At 39.4% G+C, this 12,603-nt stretch overlaps 1 protein-coding gene across 2 annotated transcripts in view; it reads left to right on the forward strand.

The window, feature by feature from the left end:
• spns2 (SPNS lysolipid transporter 2, sphingosine-1-phosphate) overlaps positions 1–11,961 on the forward strand; it is a 58,204-nt gene extending 46,243 nt beyond the window's left edge. For both annotated transcript variants that reach the window (XM_079247762.1, XM_079247763.1), the window contains 3 exons: positions 436–599; positions 3,659–3,705; positions 8,721–11,961. In XM_079247762.1, the coding sequence (XP_079103888.1) occupies positions 436–599; positions 3,659–3,701 (207 nt within the window). In that variant the 3' untranslated portion in view covers positions 3,702–3,705; positions 8,721–11,961. The remainder of the gene's footprint in view (positions 1–435; positions 600–3,658; positions 3,706–8,720) is intronic.
• The last annotated feature ends 642 nt before the right edge of the window (positions 11,962–12,603 follow it).

The following is a 12,603-nucleotide window of genomic DNA, read 5'->3' on the forward strand; positions in this document are numbered from 1 at the left end:
GTTTAGAGTCTTGCTGCGAAGCCTCCTCTTGCTCCTGTTGTGCATACCAACATATAGCGAGCTAAACATCAGTATCTTAGTATCAGTAGCCTCCTTGGTGACTGTCAGTGCAGCGATCTAATCTGGTCATAAAAACGGTCACTTCCAGCATCCTCCAGCTGTTCTTTTCTGCAGCTGACTGAATGCTAGCGTTACTAGCGTTATCTAGATGAACTATTAGCTGTAAAAACCCTGCCCCGTGTGGATGAATAGCAGGAATGTTGCACATCTGTTGCTGTGATGATGCATATAGAAACACACACACAGAAGTCTTCAACCAAAGGGATGTAGTGTGTCAGAACAGGATGGGATATTTTAAGAAGTCTTGATGAATGAGTGGTTTAAATAAAATTTCTTTTCTCTTGTGTGTTTGTATTTTGACCTGCATGGGTGCAGATCTCCGACAGCCTTCAGACGACCTACGCTTCATCAACACTGTGGCAGTTTCTCAGCTTGGGCTATGCCCTCATGTTGTGTCCCTTTATCATCGTCCTGGGGGGGATGTTTTTCCTGGCCACTGCGCTGTTTTTCCTGGATGACAAAGAGAAGGCCGACAAACAGTAAGTGACTCAGACATTGTTTGAATACCTCATAATTTTTTCATTCATTTGTTTCGTCATTCATTCTTTGGATATTTGACGATTGTTTGAGTTTCCCATCCTCTGTCTGAGTAAGAACTCCAAAACTCCACATCGCCTCAGTGCGAGAGGAAGAGGAAGAAACTGCAACATGGTTTTATTATATTTCATTCTGTTTTTCTGGCCAGTGTTGTGCTCTTTTACCCCGATGGGGCAGCTTGACATGAGTCAGGGACAAGCTGCTCATAGCGATGCCAAGAAAGGTGCCAATCCTGCAAGACCCAGAGAGGACCCAGAACTTCGAAAAAGCCTTTGTCAGCTTAAAGTGTTCAAAAGCTGACAGAAGCTGTTCTAGCCATCAATCCGTTTTAGTGCTCTTTCTTAGACTCAGACCAGCTTTCTCCCTTCCGATTCGCATTTTTAAATTTTGCTCTTACAAGTACTAAAGATGTAAATCGGCAGGAACAGTAGCTTGTCATGGCCTTAAAAGGCTAAAACAAACACAGTCATCTTCTCCTGGATAGCGAGGCACAACTTCTTGTTTCTTTGTTTACTATTTTTTCCTACTTTTTTTTATCACTCTGACTTGCTCCCTTGGTGGCAACGCTCACAGAAATGACTTCCTTCCTGTTGAAGACGAACATTTTTAGACAGGATGGCAGCGTGATGTCTGCCTCCAGTCGCCTTGCTCTCACCGTGTGGCTTTCTTAGATTTTTCCCACGCTCAAACCTTTCTGAGGGAGTTTTGCACAAATTAACTAGAAGACATCTTTTTCCATGTCATCATAAGAAGTTTTTTTGTCATTCTGTTCGAGAAACTACGAATATTCTTTATCCGTTGACTTGCTGCATTCTGGGGTCACGTTTTTCCTCCATACGTTTAAAACGTCATTTTAAACAGGCCTTTTCAAAGAAACATATCCATGGTTACAACATCCGAGTCATCCTGTGGTTTCAGCTGGGCCTGTTCCAAGAAATGAAATGGAAAAAAAAAATACCAGAAGTGACTGATAGAGTAGCCACACTCTTGAAAGTGTGCCACTAATAGATATTAGCCCGTGGTCCAAAATAATGGTCTCAACTATCTAACCACACAATTGCACATTGTGAGCAGATGGCACATGTTCACTCAAGTAACAACTAACCACAACCTCCTGACTTTTACACAACACTGTAGGGCAAAACTGATGGTGCCGCAGAGGTTGTTTAAGAGTAAAGAAGTTTTTTTTTGTTCTTTTTTTGTTATTTAACAAAAGCAAACTAAAGTAATTGGATGTATCCTGCTTCTACAGATCCTTAATGTAGAGCCTAAGTTCTCTAAGTTATGCTTTTTTTTTAATGGTTTATAGCGTTTAACTTAAGATTGGGTTTTGTTTTGTTTTTTCTTTATAAACCATGTTTTAATGCTTTATGCATCAGATCTAGGAAATCATTTATGACCTCTTTTGGGTGGTCATATTGACATCCATTGTTAGAGTTAGGCTGAACAGGAGACTACAAGAATTTAAGCTCTTTCAAGTCTGCAACATGAATTGTTCAATGAACCATTGTCATACATGAACAGTAGAATTTTTTAGGAAAATATGAGGGCTTTATATCAAAACACATTTCTTCTGTGATCTACTTCACATAACAGATTTTTCTGCTGGTTAACATTTCTTACAGCCACAGACAGACAGACAGTTTCTGGAGAAGCTGTTCCTGAAGCCAACAGTATACAAAACATGATGCAAAAAGTACTCCCTGTAAAGCACTGTGGGTATGCTTAAATGATGCAAAAGTGTCCTCACATAATCTTTTACTGAAGGACTTTCAATCAGACCACATGTTTTATTTACAGCATGTTGGGGCTTTTTGAGGACTTTTGTATTTGCTGATATCTCCACCTCATGCATCAGTAATAAGTGAAAAGCAGACTAAATGTTTTGAAACTGCAAAAATTCAGTTTGCTGCCTTGTAGATTTGCAGTAGATACTCCTGCAGATTAACTGTGAAGTTTATATACCATCCCGCCTGCTGATTTTATGAGGGAACTGGCTGGAAAAACCTCTGCAAGAAGTCTGCAGCGAATACTCTAGACGTATATTGTGCACATGAAAACCCTGCAAAATAATCTGCAGAATATTTCTAAAGTGACGTGCATTGGGGACAACAGCTTCAGTTCAGATCTTCTGCAGCTTAATTCCAGATTCACTCGCAGAATTTTTTCTGAAGACTATAAAGGGAAGATAACTCTATTAAATTATTATTTACTGAATTACGTGCAAGTATGCAGATGCACAGCAAAGAGCCTCAACAGACGTGCAGTAAACACAGCACTAAGGAAAAAACTTAAACAGAAGTAGCTTTTATGTAACAAGCTGCGAACAACACCTCGGGGAGCAAGAAAGATGGCAAAAGTCATGGTGCAACCAGACTTGTTCTGTGACTCTAATATCTGGGGATTGTTTTTATCCTATAAGCCACAATTAATAAAATCTCTCTAACTTCACAGAGAGCTGCTCATCTTTTTTTCTTTCTTCCCATTTGGTGCGTCCCCAGAAACTTAGTGCTATTTATAAACCACAAAGACCTGAACGAGTAACTCGCTGAAGCGTGTGTCTATTTACAGCCTTCAAGACTGCTTTATTATTCCTAGGTTGTTAGCTTTTTTTGGCTGTAAGGTTGCCATTTATAGCTTGGGTTCAGTGCGTGCCCACCACGCCATCCCCTCCCCTCCCCACGTATTCACACAGTCTACATTGACACTGTGATTTATGAGAGCAGAACTGTCTCATCTGCCATGCCGGTGAGCTTTGACTGTGCATATGCAGCACGGGTCAGCGCAGGCTGAAGACTGCAGCCTGCAGGATGAAAGAGGCAGAGATGGATGAAGTGTGATTGAGAGACAGAGGAAGAAAGCCAGAATTTGATAAGTAAAATCAAGAGAAAATGGTGGGGGGAAAAAAGAACACATGGGAAAGGAGAGAGCTCGGTGCTGCTGAAGGTTTTATAAAGATTCAGTGTCTTCTTAAACCTGAAAATGATTCTTCTCTCTTCAGGGCGAACCAGCTGGCAAGAACACCCTCTTCAGTCAGAGTATGACCAGGTAAATTTCCTTTCCTTTTAAATACACTTAAAGACTAGTGCTTTTCAAATCAGCACTGCTGCAGACTGTTTGAGAGGTTGATAACAGAGACGTTAGCATTCAGAGACCTCTCTTCTCATTACCTGAGAATCATTATGTGAAGACCCTTCCATCAGATGGGTCACAAGTTGTTTTTCTCAGGACTTTAGCGACACTTTGACCTGAGGCCAGCCAAAACTTTATGACAGTTGAGGTGATAAACATGATAATAGACAAATGATTAGTCTGTAAACCACTTCCCATCACTATGCACTTAGGGAGGTTAAAGGCATTCTTACAGTTGACCAGTTATCTGACATCTTATCAAGACCTAAAGTGGCCTTCCTACTTCCTGACTTTATCAGACTCGCACACAACCTCTGTGATTATTAACTCAAAAGCAAAAACACAGTAATTGGCAGGTCACCAGCCAGCTCTACATAGTAGGACAATAGGGAGCTACTGTAGTGGCTACTAAAGAATAACAGGGGTAAACTTTGACTCCTGATAAGAAGGACAAGGAATCCGTTGAGACTTATGTGTAAAGGTTATCAAACCTATTCAACGGGTCAAGGCTGTACACCTTTCTTCATGACAGCAGCTGAGTTCATTGGACAACATTTATACACAGAAATTAGCTAATTTGTGTGTTTACTCCAGCCGTTGATTGAGCACCTTCCAGTAATGCTCTCTTTGCATCTTCAGTGTGAAAAAGTTGCATTTTTTTCCCCCCTTAAATGCTTCACAAAATGTGTTTCAAAGAAAACACACCCACAACCTCCGATAAATGTTTCAATTTTACATGATAAAATTGCACCAGCTTATGAAAACCAGGAAACTGAGGAATGTAATAGAAAAAAAACAGACAGGATGAACACAGTTCAGTACAGGAAGCAGTGTGATCATATGCCAAAATTACAACTCCCTGTAGTATTTGAGAGTAACGGCCGATTAGGGTGGAAAAATTGTGTGGAAGTGCAAAGTCATGCAGGGTGAGCGGAGGATGACCACAGGATTTTGTTGACAGGATGAAACCCTTTGATTTTAAAATACCTAGTTTCCACAATCATGAGGTTCTTCTCATTTTACTGTGGAGATTGTCTATTGAAGTATTTATTTTCTTATATTGTAAATGCATCGTCCTCTCACAGCGTTTTTTATGTATTCATTGTAACACACACACAAAAAATGAAAATAAACACCTTAGCTATTAGAAAATACATAGCTTTTATGTCCGCTGCACACAATATCAGAACATTTCACAAACACCCAGTTTATAACCAACGGGGAGAAAAGTGTGGCAGTGTGGTTTGGAAATATCGTAAAATATGAAGGAAACCAAACAGGTAGCCTACATTTATCCACATCTCCAAATGAAGACACTGTCCCATCAATATTTTATTCATTTCTGCATTTCACCTTTGTGCTTTTTTACCCAATATATTTTAGCTTTCATGTCATCAAACATGAAAATGTGAGAACATGGTTCTTATGTACGGCAGCTTGCGGTTTAACGCTTTTATCTGCCCCCTTTTATCTGTTTATAACAATTATTTTTTTAGCAAATCTTGGTTAAAGTTAGATAAAATAAAAAAAAATCACAATGTATTTATTTCCATGCAATGTAAAAAAGTCATGTTTAGATTTGAAAGGCCTAGTTATACAGTAGAAAAATTACCATTTGTTACCCCAGAAATTGTACTAATTTTTTTGTATCCACACAATTAGCTGTGTTGCTTGTTCCACAAGAATACAATCCATACATGTTATACCTTACTGTAGAGCTCACTAGTCAGGCTTTGCAGCTAGGTATAGTACAATACCCACTGGCATTATTAAAAAGAAGATATAATCACAGATTTCTGCACATTCTTGAAAGACTAAATTGTGCAGTTTGTGTGTGTGCGGACAAGTTCAACAAACTCATTTAGCAGGTATATGAAGAAAATAAAAAATAATAATAAAAAACAAACGGTTCTGCAGTCCAGAAACATAAATCCAAATATAGATGGTACCAAAACTACCTCTAAGCATGAAAACATGCACAAATAACAAAAAGAAAAACGGATGTGCCAGAAAAAAAAGAAAAAAGAAAACCACACGTATATAAGGAGTGATGGGTAACGTGATGCAGGCGTGGTGATTAGAAACTGTTGTCAGCTGTGTGGTGGGAACAGAGAGTAAGACTGAGTTGGAAAAACAGCAAACAAATAAAATATAAATAAACAAAATAAAATGAGAAAATAAAAACAAAGTCAACGAATCATGAAAGCTACAGGAATGTATTGAGCTGTAATCCAGAAAGCATTGACCACAACTATGTTACGCTACTAGTTTTTAATGGGCTGCAAAATGCAGCAGCTTTGTCCTTAACTCATAGTGGTGACATTACCAGTGGCAGGGTAATATTAGCATGCAAAGCTAATGACAGGTGACATGAAAGGTTCCTGCTTGGCTGCCACACATATCATGTTTCAGCAGCAGCCTGAGGGTTTCATCAGCTCTCTGTCACTCACAGCAGCTCAGCATTTTGTCCCCACTGTCACAGGAGGTCTAATTATAGAGAACAGTGACTACAGTTTGACGAGGTCAGAGTTGAATGTGTGCGTGTGACGTGCTCATTTCTATCCTGTAGAAAAAAAGAAAAAAAAAAAAACCCACAGAGATGTTCTGTGACAATTGATTTTCAACTAATTTGTCTCCAAAGATAATCCAATCAGTGTCACGCAATATGTTTTCCCTTGAGTCTGACTGATCAATAGAGTTCTCAGATCACCTGCTCTCTAATGTCAAGCGTGCACGTTACGCTTCATGCACACACTGAGCATTTAAGGTGCAACACAGTTCTTTTTTAATTTTGAATTTCCCCTTTGGGATGAATAAAGTATCTTTGATTTGATTTGATTGATTTGATTTGTGAAACAAGTGAGGAAGACCAGGTGGTGAGAAAGATTAGACTGTATTTGGTGCCACAGAGAAGCAATGTAAAAGTTTGAGGTTATATATATATATATATATATATATATATATATATATATATATATATATATATATATATATATATATATATATAAAACAAAACAAAAAAATGAGGTTGAGTGAATAAGTGCAGTTTATAGGAGGAGAGGGAAGACACTGCTGTTAAATAAATGAGGATGAAGAGAGGCATTAATCGCTTAAGCTGTTATACATCACAGGCTATTAATCTCCGGTGAAGCAATCCCAGACAGCGATGCGATACAGTGAGATCCAATTAACTTCCTCTGCAGATTCTTCTGACCCCCACCCCCCTTCCCCATCGCACCATAACGTGAGGACATCCCCCGAGCTGGGGGCTGTCAAAACATCAGCAGGAGACCTGACTCAGAACTTCACACTCATTTATTCAGTAACCACAATCCCCATATTCCACAGGAGGGAAATTCACATCACAAGGAAAAAGTCTGTCCAAACTTTAACCATTAGGAGTGTGTTTATACAGCTGCAGGCGCATACTTTCCTGCTTTGCACTCTTATCATTCAACAAAAGCTCCAAGTCTTCAGTCAGCGGTGCTGAGTGGGTGCATAGTACCGGGTAGGGCAGTAACCACAGACCACACGCACATGCACACTCCCATAGACACACAAAACAGTGTAAATCTGGGCTCTGATGTGACCTACATAGCTTATAATGCATTAAGAAAGGCTATTAATTTTTAGATCTTCATGTTTAATATTGTGAAGAACTCCTTTCAAAGCGCTGTGTCATCCGAAGCGTGCTTAGTCATGATTTTTCCTCCATCTGGCCAAAAAACCACTACAATTTTATTTGAAAACACTTTGTTTGGTTGCCAGACCAATTAGCGCTCCTGTTTGCTGGTGAAGCAAACAGTTTCCAGAGCAGCTCTGGTGAAGCTGTGAAGAGGCCAGCCCCTCTTGCACATATCAAAGCATTCACAACCCTAATTATCTGTGTCACACTGGCACTTAAGCAATTTCATATCAAGTTTGGCTCATGTGCAATTTGCAGAATTTAATGCAACAATTGATGCTAATTATTGAGTTCATCCCAGAATGGGTGAGATCAGCGTGCACTGAAACGTAACATATTGTTTTCTAAAAAATCCACTAATCCTTCTGTTTAAGCTAATTACATCTGTTGGGATGGACCGCATCTGTGAGTCGTTGGGTCTGTGTGTGTTTGCTCAGAAAATAACCGCTGAGCTTGCTGCACTAATCCTGTTGTTGCAGCAGTGGTAGCTTGTGTACTGAAGCATCCAGGGCAATGCAGAATCACTGGTCATCTCGCTCACATCCAGTCTGAAGAGATCACAGTCGTGGTACCATGAGTGCTTAAGGGTCTAATCTTCAACTGGAGTCTAGTTTTCCCCTCTGGCATCTCGCTTTCCCAGCATCTGAGCTTTGTTTATGTGTTGTTTGTCAGCTGGGAGAGATTTTTTTACAATGTCAGATAACATCACTCTGTCCATTTACATTCATTTTTCATAAAAAAAACAAGACAGTCTGAGATTAGTTTAATTCAAAACAAAGAATCTACTTTAATCATTCCATTTAACAACCATTTATGTGATACGTCTTCCTGCAGGAGTATGTTTTCAATTCAGTAAACCTCTTCCTTCATCAACCTCTTTGGCGCATCAACTCAAAATAATTTTTTGACAAAAAATCTGAGCCCGAATTGCCGTATCATTAACATGTACTGTATTATAAAGCTCCATCTGGACACACACTAGCTGTGTGTGTTGCCGTGGCTTATAGCTGGTGTGGTACAGATTGGGAGGATCTGCATTAAACAAACTGTTATGTGTCGGTATGTTGTGTGCGAGAAGATATATAGGTCACAGGCTGGTCCTGGTGTGCAGGCGTTATCAGGAAAGTCCTACCAGATGGCTCAGAAGCTTTCAAACTCAACATTAATTACATGAAAATGTCCTGCGGTGAGGCCAGGCTCTGATGGCCCCATCTTTACCCATTTTTCCTTTCTCTTTTTCTCTTAGGTGACAATCAAGGGAGTCATCTGAAGGTGCAACCAAACTCCATAAGGATGACAACACAGTGATGAAAAGCCCAGGCGGCTTCTTTCAAACTACGCTCCTGCCCTTCTTCCTTTCATTGCTGCAGTGATTATCCACCTCTTTTGGCTTTTTCTCTTTACACTTTGTGGAGCCTCCCCAGAACTGGAAGGAGGGAGCGTCTTGCCCCTCCCTGAGCCGCCTCTAAAATCACAGGCCGGTGAGAAGCGGCTCAGCTGTGTGCTAGCCAGCCCTCTGACAACTAGTGTTCTCCTCACCTCCGTCTGTGACAATCCACTGAACCTTCCAGGGAGAACCGGGTTGGGAATGTCCCCCTGTGACTCTTCCGACTCCCGATGCCATACTACTGAATGCTGACCCTGAACCTGCCCTGTCTGTCTGCCTGCCTGCCTCCCTGTGTGTTCAACAGTGTGTCTGTTGTGTGTCTGTCTGTCTTTTTCATCAGCTGTCAACCTGCACCAAGTGCCATAGCCTCATTACATTCCTTCTGACTTTGCACTGACCACCTACATCTCTCATGACGTCCTCGCTGGCTATGTTTACATGCACACTACAGTTCAGCTCCTCATTAAGCTGTGTTTATGTACTTTTACAATACATTAGTCATTATTGTTGCTCATCATTCTGCCTGAAGTCTGTAATCTGAGCAAAATGTGCTGAAAAAAAATAAGAGATTTGTTTATCTCATCAAGCATCCCTCCAATAACATGACTAATAACAGATTCATCCGCCCATCTAATTACAGTATTAGCAACAAACACATGCTTTACATGATGAATGCAGTATTTTCATCGTTTGTTTTGCTGTGCATGTAAACATTGCGGTCATCTGAGAGGCAAATAAGTGTTACTGTTTAAAGGTCGGTGAATTAGCCTTAAGAACAGGAGCTTTCATTTTTGCTTTTATTTTCTTTTGACTCCTATATGTGTTTTCATATTAGCTTTTAGCACTTAAATCAGTGTAGACAGTGCAACACAACGTGACATAGATGAGAGACTTCTGCACATTATATTTCACAAGGATTCTTGTGGGTTTTACGTTTTTGTTTTGTTTTTTTTTTGTTTGCGCATAAAATGTTGAATTGAAACTGGAGGTCGCTGCCAGTGATTGTTTCAGAAGGAGGTTGATGACAATAATGTAATTTGGGTGATTTAAAGTGGACACTGGATTTTATGTTTTGTAATTTATTATATACATGCTTTTCCCAAAAGAAAATGTCATGCTACTCTTGACTAGTTAGCAGGTGCACCTGTGTTTTGTGTACATGACAAGCAATATTAAAAAAAAAAAAAATTTAAAATTTAAAAAAAAGAAGAAACCAACCATTTCTTATCCACACTGCCTTATCGGTGAGCTGGATTTCCCTTTAAAGGGGGTAGCTCTCTGATGGTTGGTTTTGAATTCTTGGGCACAAAACTACCCACATGGAGACGGAGTGGCTTTTATTGATGGATTCCAGTCTGGTCCTCACTGCTTACAATAACAGCCATTGAGAAGAGAGACCTTCCCCTCATGCAACTGTTGCTATCCAATTTCATGCTGTGCAGAAAAGACCTTTCAAAAGCGCTGGGGACGTAGTCATCAGTTCCTTAGCGATAAGAATCAAAACCCAAGATAGGAACAGGAAATTCTTCATCAGGTTAAGACTGATGGCGAGCTCTTATTGATGATAAACGAGGAATCCGCCTCAGATGCCTCAAGAGGAGATGAAAAGCCGTCCTCCACTTAATACTTGCACCAGAGAATGGCATAAAAACAAGAATTTGATGTAAACACTCTATGCATTCATTAGAGTAAAACACAGTTTTGTGATTATGCAAATTTCCTCGAAGAATCAATGATGGGATTTATGGTTGTTGTTTGTATGAACAAAGGTGAACTCTGATGCTTATTTCCAAGCAACCCGAAGGACCTCTCTTGTAAAATATTACCCTGTGATTTCCATTTAACTAAAAACCTTGATGCGAGCCATTGCCTCAAAGGTTTTGAAACTTGTGCATAAAGGGAAAGAAAGCACTTTGCAGACCTTTAAGAAAAAACAAGGAGGAGCAGGAGGAGGAAGAGGATGGACTGAACTTGGCAGAAGAGTAAATGAAGACATTGTGGTAGTTCTCTAGCAGTAATATGTGAGCCATGACTCACTGGCTGCGTGGGGTGCCCTGTGGGCTGTGTCCTTGATGCCAGATCATTAGCTTTAGCTTGTCTCCAGCTGCGTGGAGTTCTCTGAATGTGATTGTGTTCAACCTGACGTGTTTACACACCTCCATCTTCTTAATGAACTAAGCTTCTTACCTTCCGTTTATCAATTTTCTGGTCTTTTTTAATGTTACCAAATGATTTTTTAAAAAAATAACTACAGTAAATACCGGCTATATAACTTTAATATATTGTAAATGATGGCTTTGATGCAATGTATTTATTTGTTATCTTAATGAAGAATAATCTATAAAGGGATGTTTATGGTTTGAATATACTACAATTTATTGTCATTGGGTTTCAAAATGCTTTGTTGTTCCAAACCTCTTTGTATTTTAATGAAGAAACAGAATACCTTTATACATTACTAAGACCCACCATGTTTACTGTGATCATGAATTGGACCTCACGCAAACACACACAAAAACAAAAAAAACTAAATGCAATGTGATGATTTGAACTCAGCTTACTGGTCTCATTGTAAGGATGCAAAATGTTTGCATTCATTTTTTGTAGCTCTTGTATGTTTTTTTTTCGTTTTGTTTTTACATTTATTCAAACCGTTTTGCACACTTCAAACTTCAGGGATTTATTTGAATCACAGCTTAACTTCAACTTCAGAAAGTTAGTCACTTCATGCTCACAGCAAGTACCGACATCGAGTTGTCTACTGTCAGAAGAGACAGCACTGCGCTGTCAGATGGGTCATGAACTGAGTTTCACTTTGCCAAAATTGATCGGATTTAGCACCAGTCCTTTAGCCTGTAGTATCCAGTTATTCTATGTTAATAATCACTTAAGTGATGTGTTGAGAATGTGCTATTTCTTGTCATACAAGAATCCTGTATAAACAAACCTATTTCTGATATTGAGCAGAGAACAGAAGTTATTTTTATTTTTAGAGCAAGTCAGGAAAAAGAAACGTCAGAGAAATCAAATATTATTGTAGAAGTTAACTGTGACACTCCCATTGGGGGGTAAATAGAAAATGTACAAGTGTGTAAATCAAATAAACCTATTTAATCACTTCATATGAATGTGTTGTCTCTATTTCTTATCTTTGCTCCACATAGATAAAGTGTCCACTGAGTTTTCAATAAGAAACATTCCCAAGATCTGTTTGAAGAATAAAGATAAGTCAAAGTGACTGACATAAATGCTGCTTTCAGTGTTACAGAGCTCATTTAGGCATGGAGATACAGCATCTGCTAATAAGATATTTGCAGTGGTGAAGTCCAGGCTATACGTGGGTATATGGAGTGTACACACTTCCTTTTCTGTCAGCATTGAGTAAACCCACTTCTAAACCCCACAGTGATGCTGTGAACCAGCGTGAACCAGCTGACAAGCTAAGCTTGCTTACGCTGCTGCAGTAACTTTACCCCGAGCATGAACAAAATAAAGATTTAAATGTCAATGAGTCTGTTTCTCACTCGTCTGTGTGCCAGTATTGGTTTAGTCGTTTCATAACTCTTCCTTCCTGAAACTGAACAACAAATATGTGACAATGAGCAAATATACTGATGGATGTTTTGGGTAAACTATATAGAATATTCTGACATGTCTTTTTTTTCTGAAACAGTTGTTTTCTGGGTACTTTTTTTCTGTTTTTAAAAAAAAAAAGGGCAAAAAATTGAGTGTATCTTGAGGG

The sequence above is a fragment of the Telmatherina bonti genome (assembly GCF_933228915.1).
Source record: "Telmatherina bonti genome assembly, chromosome: 10".
NCBI classification, from domain to species: Eukaryota; Metazoa; Chordata; class Actinopteri; order Atheriniformes; family Telmatherinidae; genus Telmatherina; species Telmatherina bonti.